This window comes from Molothrus aeneus, chromosome 6 (genome assembly GCF_037042795.1).
Source record: "Molothrus aeneus isolate 106 chromosome 6, BPBGC_Maene_1.0, whole genome shotgun sequence".
In the NCBI taxonomy this organism is placed as follows: domain Eukaryota; kingdom Metazoa; phylum Chordata; class Aves; order Passeriformes; family Icteridae; genus Molothrus; species Molothrus aeneus.
This window is the reverse complement of record NC_089651.1, coordinates 46,775,285-46,797,328: the sequence shown is the minus strand read 5'-3', so window position 1 is coordinate 46,797,328 and position 22,044 is coordinate 46,775,285. Positions and strand designations below refer to the sequence as shown.

At 39.1% G+C, this 22,044-nt stretch overlaps 1 protein-coding gene across 2 annotated transcripts; it reads left to right on the top strand.

Moving 5' to 3' along the window:
• Nucleotides 1-3,391: 3,391 nt before the first annotated feature.
• TC2N (tandem C2 domains, nuclear) lies at nt 3,392-20,173 on the top strand. Of its 2 annotated transcripts, XM_066552219.1 has the most exons (11): nt 3,392-3,458; nt 4,115-4,345; nt 7,622-7,786; nt 9,564-9,655; nt 10,245-10,320; nt 11,466-11,566; nt 12,257-12,373; nt 13,236-13,427; nt 15,268-15,382; nt 15,856-16,055; nt 18,114-20,173. In XM_066552219.1, exons 1-11 carry the CDS (start codon nt 3,392-3,394, stop codon nt 18,222-18,224), a joined length of 1,467 nt encoding a protein of 488 aa, XP_066408316.1. In that variant the 3' UTR covers nt 18,225-20,173. The 2 variants fall into 2 exon arrangements, with proteins under 2 accessions (XP_066408316.1, XP_066408317.1); XM_066552220.1 differs by lacking the exon at nt 13,236-13,427.
• Nucleotides 20,174-22,044: the final 1,871 nt, after the last annotated feature.

The following is a 22,044-nucleotide window of genomic DNA, read 5'->3' as shown; positions in this document are numbered from 1 at the left end:
ACTGGGAAGAGAGAAATGAAATGGCTTATTGAATTTGGTGAAAAACACCAAGAAAGAGAAAATTTGACACACGAGTGACAATATGTGGGTTCAGTTCCCTCTTCTGCAAAGTGATTTCCCTCAATTTATCTGAAAATGAGGGTGAATTCTCTTTCCCCCCATCCTTTTGTCCGTCTAGAATCTCAAAAATTGAGGATGTCCTTGTTATGTGCATATTGCCCAACAAAAACTGACCCCAAAAAATAGAGATAGTGTCAAGGAGTCTTCTTGTTAAAATGGACGACATTGCTGGGAAGTCAGTAATTCTTTGGGATTTGGTGGTGCACCTAACGGAGGTCTCTACAGTTCTGGTTTATTTCATAAATATATTCCCAGGTAAATTCATCCTTTTAACAACTGTTAAATTATATACTGAGGATTTTTGGGTAGCAAACACCAGCAAAAAGGATCTGGCATGTGGGATAAGTTTAACCTTTGATAGAAATGTCAACTTCTGTCAAGATCATTAAATACTTGCTTAGTCTTCTACAATGTTTTTGTTTATTTTCAGTTAATAAAATATACAACAGAACCTGCTAAATTTCTTTCTCTCCCACATGGTTAAGAGAAAACTTTTGCATGCAGTGAAAGTTGTATAGATAACTGTAGGCAGCTTGGAAAATACAGATACAAGAAAATATTTTAAGTGGGAGCCAAGCCATCTAATTTACTGCCAGGATTGCTCAAACAAAAAAAACCAACAATATTTATCATGGTATTTTAATTAAGTGAATTAAAACTTCTAAAAGTAATTGAGACCATCCATGTTATTGATTCCATAAAGTGCTCTAAGCAGAATGAGGGAGCACTATGTCTAAATGGCCTGTCCCTCAGCAAATGCAGTCTTTTTTTTTTTTGTAATGTGGATGTGGTGCAAGGCTAGGGACCCAAGTGCAAGGTTTGTCACTAAAACTTTACATTTGTAAGTTTAAGGAAGTGTAAACAGTGTTCTAGTCTCTTAGTCATGGAACTTTCTTCTCAAGCTCCTATAATTAAGCTAAAACTGAAATGGAGGCTCTAAGAATGTGTGTCTATATACTTTGCCATTCACTGTTGATACTGCCTTGCCTATTGCTGAAGAGCAATCTGTAATCCTAACTCTTCTTTACAGTAGGCAGTAATGAATTGCTTTATGTTTGTCTTTAGATAGAAGAAAAATGTATGAACATTTGCATATTGATAAATGGGGAAAAATGCAGTGGTTAAAGACTATCACAGCTGACTTGGCATTACTGTGAAAAACATGGTCTTTTTTAATGATAGAAGAACAGGAGGTGTAGAAGTGCATTGTGACTGTTAAATCCTCAATACTCATAGGAAGCCCTTTCTTTCTAGGTATGGCACTCACCCCTGTGAAGAAAAGGCAGCTGCTTCTGACAGATGATTGCTTCTGACAGATGATTTCTATTTGTTTCTTTGCTCACATTAATTGTTCCAGCTAAACAATTCACTACCATGAACTGAATTTTCTCTGATGCAGAAAAATGAATTTTTCTACTTTATGTAGCTAGGAAGTAGGGCAGTACTAACATTTTGGTTTCTTCACCAGCAGTAGCGAATAAATTCTATCTGGACGTTTTGAGATAAAAGTCTGTTTTGCCTGTGCAAACTGCCACTGAGGCTTAGATACCATTGTTGCAAAGCTTAGAGCAAACAGCAGCTGTTTCAGTCCAGTTTAAACATGGTGAACAAGAGTGAAGCATATTAACTCCAGCTGTATACTGATAACAGCTGGGAAGGAAAATCACTGCAAGGGAACCCAAAGTAAATTAGCAGCCTTGGCTATCATGAGCATGACTCCAAGGGAGGAGCAGCAGTGAAAGTCTGATCATTAGAACCATGGATAATTTAATGAGAAACTCTCATGCCTCTTTTCATGCTTCTGTAAAGATACAGAGCAGGTTCTGGAGCTGGTGGCATTGCCTCTGAAGGTTTTTGATGCAGATCTCTTCCTGTAGTCACACTCATGGGCAATTTTAAGATGAAGGCAAGTACTGAGAGAAGGATTCTGTACAAAGTAATGGTCTTTGAGTTAGAGGAAGTGTCCATAGCTTACTATCTCCACTTGACATCTACAGAATTAGAGGGGCTTTTAATGCAAGAAAAATTTGGGGGATATTACATTTATTTCCATAGACTTTGTGTGATTCTCTAGCTGTCTTTGACTATACAAAGACTATTATGGCACTGTTCACCCTGCAGTGGAATGGTTTCTGTGTTTGTGCACAGATGCTTTTGAAATTTCTTGCAATTGAAAGAACTGAGCAAACATGTCCATTTTTCATTTTTTGCTAAAACTGCATATTTTCTCCATGCTTTCCCCCTCTATCTTACTTGTTGTCTTCCTCATCCCTTCAACCTATGTTCATGTTCTGTTTGGTGTCTTCTAATCTTCATTGAGTTAGAATTGTGTCTTGGGTATGCTCTCCTAAGAACCTTGTGTACTTTAGGTGGATGTGAAAGGAGTAGACTTAGACAGCTAAAGTTTTGGACTGGAGGTAGCACAGCTGTCTGTCTCTCTGAAAAGAGAACATAAGGATATGAATAAAGACATTTAAATGAGGCCAGTTAGCATTGTCATAAACTTCTTATAATGTTAACCAGCTGCTAGAGACTTGTTCTCATTCTTTTGTAGATTACATGCCTCTTATTTTGCTGAAAGTCAGCGTGCTTTATTTCTGTGTGCACACCAAACAATTATATAATAAACCAGGTCTTCAGTTTCATGTGTATACAATTATGAGAAAGCAGTAGCTTCTCAAAGAAGGCAGTTTTGGCATCCTTCATAAAGCCTGTTTTCAAGTTAAAAGTATGGAGTATGTCGAGTGAAAAATGTAAACATGTATAATGTATGTGAAAATAGTAGGGAAGTGAAAGAGGATAGGAGAAACATGAACAAGGGAAACAGAATTAAAAACACATCTTGCAAATGGCTTGGCAATACCATGTCAAAACAGTTGTAAAGCTGAGTAAACTCCAAAGCCCAGTGGCACACACAAATATGAGGAGAATTTTAGTGTTCCCAGAAGACAGGGACCTGTCTGGGTGGATCACTGAAAGTATTTGAATGCCATATGTTAAAACTACCTCTTTCCTTGTGCTTTTATATAAATGATTTTTCTCAGTGAGAGAAATCTGATGGTTCTGATCCTTTTATGACTGAAGTAACTTTCTGATTGATCCTGGGACTGTGTACAAAAAGCAATTGCTTATTAAATAGCTGATAATACTGCATTCTGATTGTACTTACTCCTATCTACTATGCTTTCTTTGTTTTATTGTGTTTTTCAGGTCTGATAGCTGCACTGGATCTACTAATTGAGGTCCCCTCTAAATTGTAACACTGAAAACAATGGCAACAGAATGTATAAAAACCTGCTGTAAATTGTGTTTCTGCATGGACAAGGAAAAAAATGATTGTGAGTTCTGACATAATGAGGGTTTAATAAATGTTTTGCTGCATTAGTAATGAGATGTCCCATTAATAGAATTACTGTGTTACCCCTGATAAAATTGATTTCTCTTACAACATCCAAAATTCTTTCCATACCTCCACTTGGAGATTGAACCCAGGCTTGTTAATATTATGAATTGGAACTGAGAAATAACAGTTGTCTCAAGTCTGCTCTTTGCAGTCTAGAATACTGTCCAAAAAAGCCAGCTTTGTTACCCAAGGTTGTGTAAAGGTCTTCTATATTTCAAACTCTGAGAATTTGAATGCTTTTTGGTTTTTTTTAACTCTGGGTATTTTTAACTCTGTTAGGTTTTTGTTTGGTGTCTTATTTGTTTGAAGAACTCATCTATGCTACAAGTGTAGCTCTTGTGCAAATTCACTTAAGAAGAAGGTAGCTATAAATATAGAAGCTTGGGCAAAAAAGAGTTTGGATCAGTACAGGTGTCAGGAGGATGAATATCTTTTCGTGGTGCTAGTCCTGAATGCTGTAAAACTGAATACTAGCAGCTGTTAAGTAAAGTATCAAGCAGAGATACTATTAAATAAAAGAGATCTGTTTGTAGTATTGTTAAAAAATTAATGCACATGTGCACTGTCTGTCTTGCTCTTTATTTTTAGCAGTTTCCATGGTGCAGGAATCTGAAGCAGTAGCTGTAAGCAAGCCAACTATTGTAGAGCAGCCTCCATTGTCTTCTGTGTCAGTGAAGCGTCAAGTTGGGTGTTCTGAGGATTATTTGCTTTCTAAACTGCCCCTGGATGGTCAGGAGGTACCATTTGTGGTCCCTCCATTCAGAATGGCTTATGTACAGCCAAAGAAGCTTCCCAGTATCTCACATGCTGGAGGGATTAAAGGTAAAATACAGACAGTATTACTGAAATTGTTGTTTAGCTTCTGCTGCACCTTGAATGTTGTTAAGTATTCCTACAGAAAACATGTTTGCAGAACTTTGCTAGAAGCCTGGTCTTGTTTCAAAGAATCAGAGATTATGCTGAGTTGGAAGGGACACACAAGGATCATCAAATCCAGCTCCTGGCCCTGCACAGGACACCCCATGAGTCACGCCAGGTGCCTGAGAGCATTGTCCAAACACTTGAGCTCTGTCAGGCTGCTGCTGCTGTGACTGCATCCCTGGGGAGAATGGGGAGCTTGTTTCTTTTCTCTCTGGACACCCAGAGAGGTTTTGGGAAGTAGGTCATCCAACTATTAATCTCTGTGATGTTGTATGAATAAAACTGAATGGGATGATTGCACATCAGTGCTCATATTCAAAAGTACTGGAAGATGCTTAAAAGAAATGGAATCTTTAGAAAGAATTTATTGAATTTAGTGGAGACAAGGAAAGACCTAACATATCCTCAGTATCCATATCTCTCAAGTAAAAGAAGGAGGGTGTTCTGGCTTTCATGGTTAATGTTCTGGTATGTTTTAACATACTAACACATCTTCCTTTTCAAATTTTGCCAATAGATGGCAGATGCTACTATCTGGCAGAATTCTTTGTCCCTATTATTTCCTGGCCCTTTTGCTGTTTTTTGGGAGGCCAGGGGGCACAGATCCCGTGTTACAAGGTTTCATATGATGTTATATCTTTTCTGCATCACAACAATCTTGTACTTCATCCTCTGTTACTCCCATACTCAAACTGCCAAAATGAGGTACATGCAATTTAGACACAGTGGCATTTAAAAAGAATAGGATTCTGTCCTACTAATGTGAGTTACAGAGCATATGCTACTGTTAGGCTTTTAGTCCTGCCAGGAGATGGAGAGAATTAGGTAAGGGAAAATTTTGGCACAGAGATATACCTGAACAGTTCTTTTCTCTAGGACTGCTTTGCCTCAAGGACATGATAAGCTGGTGATATGTTCTTAGCCCCATGTGACTTCATTTCCTTTCTGAAGGTGAAAAGCCTAATAACTGAGAGAAGGCAATCATATGTTGCATAACAACTTATGCAGTACTACCTAACTTTTTGTATTTGTGGGGTTTTATTCCCACCCTTCCCTCTTCTTCTCCCTCGGTCCCTGCTGTTGCTTCTTTCCCGCTCCTGCAGGGCTATTACCAGACTTCTTCCCCACCCACTGCTGCATGTACCACTGGCACCATAGCCAAGCTAAGTCAGTACAGACTGGCCATTCTGTGCCCCATCTTCTAGTGGGCTTCATTTGGCAGGTCAGCAGCCATTAACAGGCAGCTGAAGGGTTGGAGGTAGAACACGTGAGGCCCCCTCATCTTGGAGCCTGATCTCCCCAGGTGCCTGCTGTTTCAGTAGCTAGCTCTTGTAAGTTTGTGGTTGGATATGCTATGGAAAAGCAGGACATGCTCCTGATTATCCCCTTTGCTACTGGCTCTGCCTTGCTTAGTCTAATCTCATCCTCAAGATACAGTACAGAGAAGTTCATCAAGGACTCTGAGGCATGGATGTTCTCCAGAGAGAAGGAAGATGTGTCTAACAGCCTTTAGATGAATGTTTTCCTTGTTCATGCTGTTCTTACACAATGTTAACAGTCAGTGACTTGTCTACATTGAGAATTCTGCTTCCTGATAATTTCTGAGGGACCTGATGTACAGAGTGGTCCTTTAGGCTGCAAGCTGTTAGATCTTCTGTCAAGATGACCTGACTTTTGAGCATATATTTTAAATTTTTGAACAAATAATTGAAAAGTGACTCTTATGTCAAGTAGGCAACTTTCATTTCTCTTTCCAAATATAAATACTAATTTTTTTAAGTACAGCTTTAAGCTCCATAAAGTTGTGCTTAAAAATGCAGTGTTTACTTTTTAGGGAGATTTACTAAATAGAGTGAAGTGTGCTGTTGTTCTTTTTTCACATTAGCCAAAGCACCAGCATACTCAAAAAATGTATTCAGAGTACTTTTTTCTTAGACTGTTGTTAAATATCTGTAGAAGTCCAAGTGCTGCTCTCAGTTCCTCACCGTTTTCTGTGCATGTCTGGCCATTTTCCTTTAGTGAAACAGGACTTGCTCAGTGTTAGCTCTTGGCAACCCTTCTGAAACCAATTAAGTTCTGGCAGCCTTTCTCTTCAGTGCTCACTGCAGTGTGTCTCATGCTCTTACAGAAGTAAGCTAGCAGGAAGAAGTGCTCCTGGTCTGGAACATTGGATTTTCCATCATTTGCTGTGTAGCAATTCTTTGTGGCCTCACTTTTAGTGTTCATCCTGATTTACATCATGCTCAAGCCCATTTTTATCACTGCCCATGTTCCATCTCAGTGTTTAAGTTCCTACTTTACTAACACATGCAGGAGAGGACTCTTGAGCAGTGGTAGTTTGCCTCTTATGGTGCAAGATACCTGCAGAACTGAAGGTACTTTATTGTGGGATAAAGAACTTTTAAGAGATAGGTTGAAGTCCAGGGAGGTGAAGAGAAGGGAGCAAATATCAGAGTTCGGCAGAATCCAGGTCATCCCATTCTCTAATGTGCTGTTACATATGGCTTCTTTCAGTCCAGACAGTAAAGAACACTACAGCAGTGTTCTTCACTGTTTTGCTGACTGAGGCATGCATGTTTTTTCTGAAATTATTATGAGCTGAGTAAAGGGGTGGGATTCAAGCAGTCTCAGATATGTCTACTTATGCCTCAGCCCACAATTCAAGTAATTTTGGACCAGTGATTTTACCACGGACAGACTTGCCATGGAAAGTAGATGAGGAGACTGCAGTCACAAGATGCATTATCTTTCTGTACAAGATCTTCCTGAAGGTCTGGGGGTCCATTAGTTCAGTCAGAACATGCTGGGGGTAGGTAACTAAATAATTTGGAGGTTTTCTATACACAGAGTGCTACTTTTCCTATTAACTTCTGTTTTGCTTTCTGTCTTTGGAACCTTCTCTATTTAACTACTTGGGCATTTACTGCAAAACCCCAAGAGAGGGTATGCATAGTTTATTACGGCCAATTTAATTCCAGTGTTTGCTCACACACTATGGAAACCTGACATAATGTGAATGTGTGTTTTCTTTTTCTTTTTTTTTATCCCCTTTACCCAGAGTAGATAATTCTGAAATATTTTGTCCTTTGCCCTTTAGGCACTCTGCCTGCCTTAGGAAGCCAGGCAGCATGTGTTATGTCTGGAACTCTTGCATTTGCTGTTTGTTGTGCCTCACAGAGTCAGCCAGAGCCTCGTTTGGCGAGCGGAAGGCAGAGCTGCACGGCGCGTACCAGTGGCCCAGCTGTGACATCTACAACCCCTTCTATCTGGAGCATCGTGTCTCACCTGATCTCATCAGGCGCTGCCAGGCAAAAGCAGATAGCAGGAAATTGTATGGCTCAGGTGAGAAGGACCACACCCTTGCTTCTCTGCCTTCCTCCCCTTTTCAGGGTTTATAGGTAAGAGGAATAAAAGCCAATAGTCTACAGAAGACTTGTTTGGTTATCGCAGATCTCAAGCTGGTTGGTGTGCTACAGACACTCCTTGGTTGGTGAATCAATCTGCAGAGCCAGCTCTGCTTAATTTTCAGCTGCATTGTTACTTTTTGTCTTTTAGGGGCTTAACAAGGCTTGTATGCATCACACAAAGGTAGAGAAATTGGCAAAGTGAGATACTGTAGCTGCCTCTGATCCAGACCAGGATGCAGTACTGGAGATTTCAGCTACCAGTAAGAGGAGTGAGGGAGATGGAAAAAGGAAGCCAGGCAGTATGTTGGGTAGGAGGAGTGCCTGAGGAGTATGTATATGGGGAGAGGAGAAAGCACCAAAAAACCTTCAGAAGTAGATGATAAGAACAGGTGCAAAATGGAGCATGATGCTATAGGCTGACTTTTTTTGTCGTTAGCTTTTGAAGCTACAGCAACATCCCCATTTCTCAGTGTGCAAGAATGAGGGAGGGCTGCGAGATAGTAAAAGTTTAGATAGAAAGTGTTTGGCTACCTAGGTAAAAATTGTCTTCTGTGCTGTTCATTGGTGTATGTGTCCTGTAGTGAATGCTGTTCAGACAAGTAAACAACTAGCTGTTGCTTGTGATTGCTAAGGCAAATGCATTCAGAAAACTCCAACTCTCCAGGAAAGGTACACACTCTCCATGAAACTGGAAGCTCGCATTTTTAAAGATGTTTTATTTAGAATGGCATAGCATTCTTATTTTCAGGTGGGGGAAAATATCTCGGTCTGTGTTCTGTTTTAAAAGAATTCTGAATCACCATAGAGACTACATGAAAAGACTATTCCATATATTTTTTTTAAGAGAACAGAACACATGTAGAATTTTAGCAGCCTTTAACACATATGGTTTTACCAGGCTTTGTAAGCATCTATGGTGGGAGCCAAATGGGTTTTATTAAACTGTCTTGAACATCTTCCCTTCAGTCCATCATCTCTTTTTCCATTTTTCCTCAAGCAAAGAGAACACTTTACTAGTTTTGTCTTAGTAAGTTGAAACAAAAGAAAGGTTTTTCTAGTGTGTCTAGAGTACAGTTCTAAAATTTTTCCTCCAGAGTTTTTTGACAGCTGTTTCAGAACTTAGATCTTCATGCATCTATAAATGATTAAAACAAAACTCTAAACCTAGTTTGTCACAACTCTAAACCTAGTTTGTTTGAGTGCTGTGCTGCATATTTTTCATGTGTGTGGGTTCAGAACTACAGAATGTATTTATTTGGAAAGTACAAAATGAAATTCTTGAATTTTAATGTGAAGCCCCTTCTCGTCATCTTAAAAAAAAAACAAACTCCACACAAACAAACTGGAAAGTAAACTCATTAATGATTTTCCAAAATTCTACCTATTACTGGTAAACATATTTTTATGATTAAAATCTTTCTGCTTTTTATTATTCTACGGACAGCTTTCTGTATAAAAATTGACATTTTTTTTCATTAAAAAATTAATTTTTTGAAAAAGACGCTATCTCTTCACCCCTGCCCCATCTCCATCTTCCTGAAAAAATTATTAGATAACAGCAAGTCATACTGCCTTTAAACCATTTTGGTCATTTGTAATCTGTAAGAATGAACAGATAATTTCCAGCAGTTTGTGAAAGTTATTCTTAGTTAGGTTTTTTTCCCCTAGCAATGGTGCTGATGTGATTTTTATTGTTCTTTTTGTCTTATTAGTTAGTGATTTAAGAGCCAGTGCTCTGGCTGGACCCCTGGATGTGAGCCGTTCGATGTTTGATCTGAGGAGCCCCCCTCACCGGTTCATCAAGGTGAGCTCCCCTTGGAGCCAGGGTTACACTGAGAAGTCTGTCTGTCCCCACTGCATTGTTTCCAGAGTAAACACTGGAGGGCATTGCACTGTACACTGGGAGGACTGGAGGGAAAATTTCAACATCTTGACCAACTTCAAGAGGCTTTTTCCTGGTGCCTCCTCTGACATTTGCTGTTCTGGCCCAGAAGGGCTGTTGAGAAACCCAAGTAGGCAGTTAGGCAGGACAGGACAGACAGCATGTCATGGTTCATCATCTTGTGGTTTCTCCCATCAGTTGAACAGTGGAACAGTGGAAATTTCCACTGACACAAAACACTGTGTTTGTTTATTTCTTCTATAATAATCATGTCTTACATAGCAATGGAGTTGTGTATATATTCATGAGCAAAAAAGTCTGCTGATCAAATGGGTCCTCTTAGCTTGTTGCATCAAAATAGTAATTGCATTCTACTGGATCAAGAAACTAGTAGGGAGTGAGGCAATTATTTGAAATGGAGTATTTAGTTTTCATCATACCTTGTCTGATGGCATAATCTCTGGGTTTTGCATCTGTTGCTCTGAATTGATTCCTTTTTTCCTGTCCCCAGAGATATGATTCAGTCTCCAGTGTACCTAGCAGTTCTTCTTCCAGGAAGGATTCACAAGGCAGTAACAGGAGTCTGGGTAATGTTTTGTTTGTTTACCTTTTAATGAAATACTTCCCTTTGCATATGACTATTTCTACTCTGCTGTTGATGTTTTTGTTTGGTTTGGGGTTTTTCTGAGATGAATCTGACTAGGAGATCAGCTGGAGATGACCTGGCAATTTGAAATTAGGAATTTTGGACTTGCACTGTCCTGTTGTTTGGAGATTGAGCAGATGAGACTTTTCAAAGTTCTCATGCTATTGAGAAATTCATTCCTGGATTTACTTCCCAAGTGAGCTATGAAATCACAGACACCTTGTTAGGATGGAATGCAGCACCAGGTCCCAGGTCTAGTCCTTTTTCATGTATCAGTATTTTTCTGTGTGAGGTGCCTGAAGTCCAATATCCATATTGCACTGGTAATTAGACAAGAATATTGCATGCAAGCCCAGTATCCTTATTTCTGAAAGAATGCTTAAGAAGTGGAGATACAGCAAAATAAACTCTAAAAACTAATCAAGTCCCCACAGAAGTCACCCTGCTATAAGTCAAAGTTTGACCCAGTCTCCTTCTAAAAGAAGACTGAGGCAATGACCTGGTTCCAGTCACGACAGAGAAATGCTGGATATTAAATGGCTCTTCTGACTTGGAGACAGCATTATAGTAAAATGTTTACTAGACTGGAATTGAAATTTGAGAAACGAGACCAATTTATAAACTTAACAGTGAAAGAGATTAAGGGAAGTGATAGGATATAAATGTGTTCTGGGTGTCTCAGGAATGTGCTTTTTTTCCTTTCTTAAAGTTGTTTGAGTATAACACAAGTTATTAAGTTCAGTAGAGATAACCCAGGCACATGGTATGATTCTTGGTGTGGTCTCCTCTGCAGGGCCAAGAAGTTGGACTTCTGTGATCCTTAAAGATCCCTTCCAACTCAGGATATTCTATGATTACATTATTCTATTCCATGAAATGTGAAGGCCTTTAGCCATGCAGAAGGTCAGGTTCCTGGACTTGGTGGATATTTTGTCCTTGAAATGTAGGTGTTAAAATATTTCAAACTTATTTTGAGAGAAGTTTGCAAAGATAAGCAGTTCACTTACTAATGAGTTCCCTTATTTCTGGAGTGAATTTTAAGATACTGCATTACTTTTAAAAATATTCATTGGCTTTCTTCCATAGATACTATTACATTATCAGGTGATGAACGAGACTTTGGAAGACTGAATGTGAAGTTGTGTTATGTTTCTTCTGTAGAGCAGATTTGGATCACAGTTTTACACGTAAGCAAATATAAATAAGTCAGTTATTTGTTCAAATAATGACTATTCAATAACCAATGACTATTCTACTATACTTAGTGGTAATTGTCATAAAATTTGTCTCTGTATTACTTTAATAAATACTTTTAGGAAAAAAATAAATTATTTATAAATGTTAATATAATCAAAGTTCAGTTAAATGTAATACTAGGCTTCAAAGCATCTTCCTCCCCTTTATTTTTTTTTCTGTTGCAGTCTCTGTTCTGCTGCAGTCAATAAGAAGAAATAGTATATATCTCCTTATGTTACTACACATATGTGAACATATGTTCAAGTTGTGAAGTGAGGAACTACTCAGCACATATTAGAAAGCCAAGCTGCTCATAGGCTGGTCCTGCTATGGTCATTTTCCTATGAAAATCTGAAGGCAGTAAATGGGAGCAACTGTGGAGGCACCATTTAAGTGACTTCTGTGATTCTATGACTTTAAATCTAGCAGTTCCTTCAGGGCAGAACCCTAACAGAACTTTGAGGACACGTAGCTTCTTGAGGCTTTTTTGTCAGTAAATGTGATACTGTTATGGTGGTTGTATATTCTTCCAGAACTGTGAATAATTTTCAGGCAAGGGAACTTTGAGTAGACAGAAACCTTGTAAGTACATCAAATGCTAAGTCTTGCATTGTCTAAACTGACTTTTTTCAATGTTGCAGTGCAAGGACCTGAGCTGGCCTTCTAGCTGTGGGGAAAATCCTCGTATCTGTGTCAAGGGAATTCTCACACTGCCCAAGCCAGTGCATTTCAAATCTTCTGCCAAGGAGGCCTGCAATGTAAGTAGAGGCATGCAAAATACTGAGAAATATTTTTTTCCCACAAAAAATAAATGTGACAGATAAATGGATTTTTAAAATAGACCAAACATCCACTCCTGTGCCATATTTGGTGTGGTAACTGCCCAGGTGTGTTTTACTTCTCCCAACTTCTCAAAATCGTATTAAAAGCCTTATTCCACTTCCTCCCCCTATATCCTGCCTTGCATTGTACTCTTGCCCCTCTTCTCTCACAAGCTGGCAGGACAGATTTGCTCATAGGGCACTGAACCATGAGCTGCTGGCCGTGGCACCTCAGTGGTGGGGGACCAGAGGAAGGCTGGGCATACTTGTAGGTGCACACTCATCCCAGGGAAGGGAGCTGAGGTACTGCCTCTCATTTGGCAGGAGACAATTTCACACTTTGTCTCTACAGAAAATAGTAAAAATTGGTCATATGGGACAAGATTCCTGATAGTGGCAGTAAAGGAATATTAAGGGGATGGAAAGTAAAGTAACATAAATCTCCCATAATGTGAGCCAAAGGTGAAAGAAAACAAAATTAGCTGGAGAGACTATCAAAAAGTTAGAGAATCTGTTATCACAATGTGTGTGTGCTGTTGTAAAGCTCCAGAAGAGATGGCCACAACTTGTTATGGTAGTGAAAAATAATCAAAAAAAAAAAACTTCAGCCCTGCCAGGGTGTGACAACACAGGGGTGAGTGTGTGTGGATTTTGCACTCTAAAAGCACACTTTTCCATGGCAACCTAAAGTGGCAGTCAGGAGCAGTGGCTATAGAGCCAGGATGCCTTGGTTTCTAAATTTTGGGCTCAGTGGAATTCTCTTAAAATGATAATGTTACTCATCTGTTTTTCTTTCTAGGACATTGAATTTATGGAAACTTTTGTTTTTGCCATTAAACTGCAAAGCCTGCAGGCTGTCAGATTGGTATTTAAAATCCAGACACAGACTCCCAGGAAAAAAACGATTGGAGAATGTTCCTTGGCACTGCGGGAGCTGAGCTCACAGGAGTCCAATCATTGGCTGGATATATCTCCTCCTTCCAAAGCACCTGTAAGTGCCAATACTGTGAAAGTATCTTCTTATCTCTCCTGGAAGGGGTTGCTGGATATGAAAGTAAAATAATTCTGTAGTAAAAACTAGAGGAGTTCTCTTTTTTTTCCCCCCTTTACTTCCTTGGAGAAAGGCATTTTGATGGGGAAAAAATGCAGACTTTTGAACTCTGCACATAGCTGTTCTGGTCATAAACTGATTTTTCTAGGATGTTTCTAGGAAAAGAGCTAGAGCAAGCTCTTCCACACCATGGCTCACAGCTTGAGGGAGGGATATTCTGGGGAAATGTTCAGCAAAGAACACCGAGTAATTGTCTTTTCTGACCAAAAAAGCATCCGAAGATCCTTAGAACTCACAGCAAGAGCTCAGAGCAAATGGAACTGCTTTTGTTATGGAAGAAAAGTGCTAAGATCTTCAGTGGCCTGAAACTGCAGAGACAGCCATATATTTAATGTTCAGATTGCATGCTGTGAAGTAATAATTCAGACAGTTCATTTCCATTAGTGTAATAAGAAGCAGGTGGTTTTCACAGTGGGATTTCCTTTCCCCCTACCCTCACTTTGTTTGTTTCTTTTATAGATTGTGTCTAGACATTTGTATTTTTAACAAATTAAACTTGAATTAGCAATTCAAAAGCAAATTTTATTTAAGTGTGTCTGAGTAATATGGATGGTACTCTTGATTTCTAACGTAAGTTACACTTGACATTTTTTAGTTTTAATGTGAATAACCACATTGCTTCAAAAGCAGTAAGATAAAGTGACAGAGGGAGCTGGTATCCAAGAGCCCTCCAGACACTCTGGGATTCATCCCTGCAGTACCCTGTGAGGCAGCAAACCCTAACCTCTCTGCCAATAGAAAGCCAAAGCTCAGAGTTGACAAAGTGGCTTCCTCACAGGGTTACACAGAAATTTTGTGGCTGAGCTACAAACAGAATTTGGGTCCCTTTGATGAACTGGGGCCTAACTTGATCTAACCTGTTGCTCTCTTGCTTCGTGCATTTTGGTTCATTAAAGTGCATTAAAACTTGAAGGCAACAAAGACTCATAGAGTCCACTTAAATGAAGGCTGTCAGGAAAGGTGGGTCTCCATTGGCCCTTTCCTGCTGCTCTTACAGTGTTCTGAGGACATTACAGTGTGACAGGAGAGCAAAGAGGATGACTCAGTGCAACTTTGATACTGGCACAAATTCCAAAAAGCCCCCCAAGAATCAGACTGGAGATCTTGATGCATACACTGTGTGTGTTGCAGTGGTGTGTGGGCATGTAAAACATGAGTACTTTCACAGCACAGGAAACTACACAGTACACAGTCACCCTAAGCACTCATGACATTAAGTGACAGGGCCTTCTATCAATGGAAACCATTGCTTACATGTCCATATTGCAAAATTCAAAAGTTTGGGAGTGTAACTCTGAAGGTTTTTGTGTCAGTGGAGCTTACGCTCTCTCACTTCCACGCCCAGATTTAGTAAAGTTGCAAGGGCACGTCTGGTTTCCCCTGTATGTGTCTGCTCTTACCACTGCAGAATCTGTACCAGGTAAAAACTGAGGACCAGGTGATTTGGCCAGTATCCCTGGCTGCAGCCCACAAGGGCCACATGTGGCACAAGGCACCACACATAAGCAGCTCATCAGTGGAGCACATGTACTGCAGCTATGACAAGTGCAAGATGCACTTACTGTGCATCTGCAGGTTCTGTATGCAACACATGCTTATATTTCTGTCCAGGAAATCCCAGATAGAAATGTGGGAGCCCAACATATGACAAAATTCCTGTGTTTCCTGAGTTTATAAGCAACTTAATCCAGATGTTATGGCAACATTCTTCTGCTTGTAGGTGTGCCGTGCAGAACTTCAAATAGGAACTTGTTTTCAAGCAATAAACAGAAGGATACAATTACAGATTCTTGAAGCACAAAACCTTCCTGTTTCATCTACACCACTGTCTTCAAGTAAGTTAATCAGCTGTTTCATGCCTCCTCTCTGAAAGCATTTGTAACAGGTAAATTGCTGCTCAAATGGGTTGGCAATTCTTAACATTCTTTACGAACCTCAGACTAACACATTGTGTGGTAGATTTCCATTGCCAAGGCTTGTTTCCCCAGATGTCTTACTCGATTACATTTTGTTTAGTTTGAAGATGTGTGTTTATGTATTTTGGAAGATTTTTATCCCAGTATTAATCCTGACATACAAGAGCATTAGCTTGCACTTGCTGTTTGGATACTGTGTTAATCAGTCCAATATTACTGAATGTATTCTGTTTATGTGACTGGTCAGGAAAGCTATTGAAGAGTTCTTTTGGCCAGACTTTTGAGAAATTGATGCAATTTGAAGCATACATATGGACCTTATTGGCTCCTTTTTGGGTGTGTTGTGAGTAACCCTTTGTGTGTTATGCCTTTTTCCTTCCCTTTTGTGCTAGATTTCTTTGTGAAAGTTGGAATGTTTAGTACAGAAGGGATCATCTATAAAAAGAAGACTCGCCTTCTGAAGTCCACTAATGGCCAAGTGAAGTGGGGAGAAATGATGGTTTTTCCAGTTAGCCAAGCAGAACAAGGAATTAGCTTTCTCATCAAGCTCTACAGCAAAAGTTCAGTGAGAAGAAAACACTTCCTAGGACAGGTTGGTTTCTGCTAAACAGCCCAATACCCTTTACTTAAAATCCAGTTCCACAGGTTTCTTGATATGAATTTTAAAATACTTTAAATGAGGTGGCATATAACAAAATATTAAATATTTCTAAACTCTTCTGTATGTTATCCAAGCAAAAATGGTGCTGGGCTCTTAAACATGCACTAGCATGAGAATGGGACACTGATTTTTCTTTCAAAAAGAAATCCTGAAGTCAGTTTTATGTGGAGTATTACTATGTGACAGGTTCCTTCCAAGAGATACAGGATCTCCTGGTTGCCTTTAGCTTTCTAAAGAAAAACATAGCACCACAGGAGCTCCATAAGCTACAAGTCCTGTACTGTAGCATCTCTTTGAAAGCATTTGTGTGATCAAATTTATTCAACCACCATAAAACTTAGTAGTCTGATCTCATTATTCTCTCAATCCTCTTCTGCTTGTTCTAATTCACCATCATCCTGCACTTTCTGTCTCTCTTCTTCTTGATATAGTGAGCCATAGCTGTTCATAATGCTCTATGCTTTTCTTTACCCAGTTAAATGCAGTAACACAATTTTAATAAATGCATAAATTAATAATATAGACTTGATTTTGAGACCCCAAGTGTAACATCCTATGTCAGATGGAGGACAGTGCTGTCCTTAGGTAAAAAAAAATGGTACTGTCCTATTCTGGTGATGTTTTTTGTGCCTGCTGAAGACATGCATCTACAGGAGATGCTCATGTGCTATAAGATATAGAAATCAGCAAGAGTTACATGAATTTCCTCCATTTTTTGTAGCCTCATGTTGCACATGTTCCATCTTCCTGTTGGTGGAATTAGATTTGAAATAGGAAAAAAAAAATTGTTCTTCTTAGCTGTACTGTCTTGGGGGGGGAAATAACTGAGTATGATTTTTCAGTCATCTAGCAATATGTGAGGTAATGTCAATCTGATGAGTTACATTTCATTGTGGATCTTATTTTTAGGAGGAGGAAAACTTGTGCTCCTCAGAGGTTTTTTGGAAAAGGTTGTTTCAGCTCATGAAGGCAGACATTGCCACATAACACATGAAGACATAAAATATGGCTCAGGGGAAAATGTACTTTGAGCAATTGGCTGGGTAGCTGGAAAAAAATGAATATAGCTGGATCTATTAACTTAGTTCTTCAGAGAATGGTGTTTAATTGGATGCTGTTCTAAGCAGACAATACATAGATTAGGCTGCTTTTACAGGCATGTCTTTAATCATGAGCAAGATGTACATTGAATCTCTGTGGATGAAACATCAGCTGTCTACGGTATTCTGGAAGACATTATTCTCACTTCTTGAGGACTCATGCCACAGCACTATAGGCTGAATGTACTTCATGGTCAAGGTTTCTCAGAAGTCTTAAAAGGACTCATTCTTGGAAGACTTGAGGAAATAGAGTCCTGTAAATAACGTTACCTACTTACATAAGCAGCATTCTTTTGGCAATGGAGGCTGGTGATAATGTTAAGGGGGAAATTTTCCACTTGTACTTCATTTCCTCATTTAATGGCCACTATCCACTAACTTGAGTACCGAGAAGAAACGGACTCTAACTACGTGACTATGTGTGGTATGGGCATGTTAGTAACCTCTGTGGAATGCAGGTTTGGCCCTGGCTGTGGGAGTGTGCCGTTGGAAATGCTCATGAAAGTGCTGGACAGCTCGTGCCGGATGCTGCCTGGCCTGGAGCCAGCTGTGTCTGACACACAGAGCCGCCACCGGCCCGGGGAGCCCCTGACCCCAGCATGAGCATTTGAGTACAGCAAGGAATGCTCCACTTAAAACATCTTATTAAGTACTGAAACATTATTATGTACTGGGTTCTCTAAACTATTTTAGAGGCTAAATTTAAACACAGACTCCAGCTGAAAGCCAAAATGTTAGTACTAGCAAAGCTGTATTTGTTGCTGTTATCCTTTGGTCCCAATCTATACATTGTATCTTGTCCTACACTTCCATGGTATTTATTTGGAACTAGTAAATGCTAGGTTTTGTTATATCAGGTAAACTAATTTTTTTTTTTTCCTTAATGCAGATCTGGTTAAGTTCTGATAGCAGCAACAGTGAAGCAGTAGAGCAGTGGAAAGATACCATTGCAAATCCTGAAAAAGTTGTTGTTAAATGGTACAGCATTGGCCCATCTTGAAGACTGGAGATGAAATTCAGAACTGATTTTTCTACAGAAATTCATATGCTATCTAAAATAGTATAAATTAAAAATAAAGATATTGTCTGTGCAAGTTCTTCAGAAGTTCTGCACTGCATCATGCCTCTGTGGAAACAGAAAATTCAGTTTCACCAAGAGAAGTACTGGCTAAATACTACTAAAAAGAAGACTTGGGAATGGGAAAAAGTGCTCATTTGATTTCACAAAATCCATCTTGAAAAAAAGATGTTTGCCCCTTTTGGATTTTCTAAAAGCACAGAAATTCAATTTTGGAGAGAAGCAGCTTAAATCAACTCTGTTTCACTAGCCACTGACATCATGCTCATCTGCAGTGTTGTCTTTGGCAGACTCCAAACCAGGGAATGGATCATGTCAGTGCCTTGATTCTGGGTACCTGTGAGCATCTGGGCTTGTTGACACCATTGGATCAGGATAAGATGTGCCTGAGCAATTGGGGAAGCTGTGGCAGCAGGAGAAGGCATAAAGGGAAGTACACAATAAGGCAGCACCCATAGGCTTTTCTGATCTCCATTTTGGATGAAGGGTTGCTCAGAAGGCTGTAGCTTGAGCTTGCCCCCATCCTTTTCTCAAAACAGAGAGATGGAAAGATAAAACTTTCTCTGCCTTAGTGATCTTTACAAGAGGGGCCCTCCAGACTTGCTCTGTTTGGGTAAATTCTGGCTGGAATCAATGGCGTAGTACAAAGAGGCAATGACCCTGCCCAGGATCAGAGCCAGTATTTGTAGATAGCTTTTTATATAAAATACTTATATGTAAACCACTTCCTATCTAGTCAACATGCTCTAGCATTTGCTTACATTGCCAAAACACAGGCTATCATGTACAAAGGCATAAGCAAAAATTTACTGACTTGGGTGCTTTTTGATATTAATTAAAATGCAGTGCTGCAAGGGATTCAGACTTTTTTAAAGGATGGGCTGCTACTGCAGAAATATTTGTTACATGTCTAGGATGCTAAAAAATTATGTGTGGGAGTATATTTTTATTGTTTCTAGTAAGAAGACATAAACATTTGTATTGCAAATTGTATTTTTCCAACAAAATGCTAAGATTATATTTTCTATTAGTTTCTATATTTTCAGGTGTTTATTCACAGTTATTTTTAAGGGGGGAAAATACTAAGTATATAATTGATAATGTATAAATCTAAAAGTGCGGATCTCTTAGCACTACTTCAACTACCAGATTAAAAAACACATATTTAATTGACTCCACTGCTTACATGTGTACTGTTGGCTGTCTGGACTGTACAAATATGTATGTTGGTATAGATGCTGAATAAATCTACCTTTCTTCATAACTTGGATTTAATTCCACCATCTCATAGGAACTAGAATGGCAGTGAGAGCACTCACTGCTGGGAGGTACATGGGGAGCAGAGAAAATGCTGTAACAGGAAAGCACATCCTCTTCAGGCATACAGCTCAGAGCATCTTTACTTCAAGTTTTTTGTCTTTGAGTATCAGGAAAAAATGGAATTGCTTACAAGTATTTTTTTCATCAGTTGATAATTGCAATGTTGGAAACTTCAACCATCCACTTTGTTGTTGTTGAAATGTAATATTTTCAAAACAGAAGGATTTTTACAGACTCGTACATACTCTGCTTTTCAACCAGTCATTATAAAAGAACTGGAAAAAGGTTTTGCATGTTACTTGGAGAACAAACATTGGTTCTAGCTCTTACTCTTTGCAAAGCTCCCAGTAGGCCCAGAGGATCTTGACTGACACTGATAATTTCCAGCCAGTTAAAACAGTCAGGAGGAGCCTGGCCTGCTGGGAAAAATGAAAAAAGGAAGTGGGCTGAACTGATATTTTGGAGTGTCTTTATTTGAATACAGGGATCTTTTTTATTCATTGTGGCTGAACATTTTATTCATTGTGGCAATAAACAAAAGTGCAAACTAACTGTTTCCTGATGCAGAATGCTGTTCTGTTTAAAAGGGAGGACAGGGAATATCCCAGTGTTTTGTAGACTTCAGTTACCACAGCGGTGGTTCTACAGAGTTTGCCAACTCAGTGGATGCTGTATAAAATGGATTTCTGGGACCGTTTTAGGACATTTACCCTTCTAAAGGCTTTACTAGTCTCTTTTTTTTTTTTTTTTTTTTTTTTTGCTATGCTAATATTTAATCTGTAGGTTTATAATAAAATCAATTATAACAGCAAATATATAACAGCAAATATATAACAGCAAATATTCCTTTTCCCCCAATTGTTCAGCAGCATCTCAAAGTGAAGTTCAATTCCTACTATTTTCTCTGAGAAAATGCCAGCTAACAACCACAGTTCTGTGTAGAGCTGTCTGTAGGAGAGTTAACTGCTGACACAGAGGAGATCCATAAAGCTTCTCCATGAAGGTGCACCCAGGTACTGCAGCACTCTGAAGAGCTGCTCTGAGGCACTGCCCCATCCTGTGCTCATTCCCAGGCTTTGGCATGTTCTGCATTTGTGTGCATTCATCTAAGGATTCAATGAGTTAACAGCTGACAAGCAAGAAGAATGAAAAAAGAGGTGTCCTGGGACACTCTTCTATTGGTCACAGCTGTCTGTTGTCCCTCTAAAGCATCCTCAGCCAGTATTTTGATGGTTACGTCCAAGTTTACTGTCATTGAAAATACTCATTAAAGCTATTTTGCCAGTTCACTTTATTTGTAGATAGAAGGCACACGTGGTTTATAGTTGGATTTGCTCTTGCTTCTAGTCAGTGACTCACCCAGTTTCCTAATCTAAAGCAATTCTTATTAAAGCAGCAGAGGTTCAGAGATGCACCAGTTTTATTGTGGTCAGCTCCCAAATGGATGTGGATGAACTGTAAGAACAATTATGATCTTATATTAAATATTATTCATAATATTTCACTGAGAATTTATAATACTTAATATTTCACTGAGATCTGTGCCTGCATAGTTAGATACCAACCACAGACTAAACTTGATCAATTTTCCAAAAAGTGTGTGTATAATTGCACTGGTAAATCAAACAATCCTGTTTTATTTATTTATAACTAATAGCATTCTGTATGTAAACAAGGTTGACCAATTTATTTTTCAAGTTTTTATATCTCAGTGACACACCATGGTATCCTTTTTAAGGAAAAAAATGTGAGATTCTACCACAGAAGATGAGTGGGTGTAACAGTTTGTAAACCACATTATCATACAACATTACATGGAAAATAATTGTATTTGAGCATCTGATTTTATGTGATCACAACATAAATAGAGCCATGTTGTTAAATCCATTAGACATCTCTGGTTTTTCCTTTTGTTGGCAGAACATCTGTATAAAACAAAAGGTGATTTTGTAAGCATTCAATTAAGTACATATGCTGTTTGACTCCAAAATTGTTTGCCTGATGAAAGTTCCCTTTAGAGTTATGAGCTGATTTTGCAGCCAAAACATAAGCTTGTCTAGAAGTTTGGGGCAGGGTTGTCCCACATCTTATTTTCATCTTGCCAACATATATATGACATGGCTGCATAGTTGTGGAATATACCCTCTGTGTTTTTCCAGCTTCTGCTGCAAAATTACATCACCATGTAAATAGAGCCCTGTACATGATCTCATGCTTGGTGCATGGAAAAAGCCATCGCTAAAATCAGCACCATGTTTCACAAACACTGCTCCAGCACATGTACATTCTTTTCTCCAGCCTGCACTGAGGAACAGGCTGTTGGCTCTCAGTCCATGGCATAACTCCTGCTGTGCTCAGCAGAAGCAACCAGTCCTCAAAGCTGGTTTAGTGATGGTATGATTTATCTAAAAGGTTATACACA

Coding starts and splice junctions, on each gene's coding strand:
- TC2N (XM_066552219.1), top strand. CDS start 3,392: ATGGCAACAGAATGTATAAAAACCTGCTGTAAATTGTGTTTCTGCATG. Junction 4,346..7,621: donor ACATGCTGGAGGGATTAAAG/GTAAAATACAGA, acceptor TGTGCCTCACAG/AGTCAGCCAGAGCCTCGTTT. Junction 10,321..11,465: donor AGGCAGTAACAGGAGTCTGG/GTAATGTTTTGT, acceptor TTTCTTCCATAG/ATACTATTACATTATCAGGT.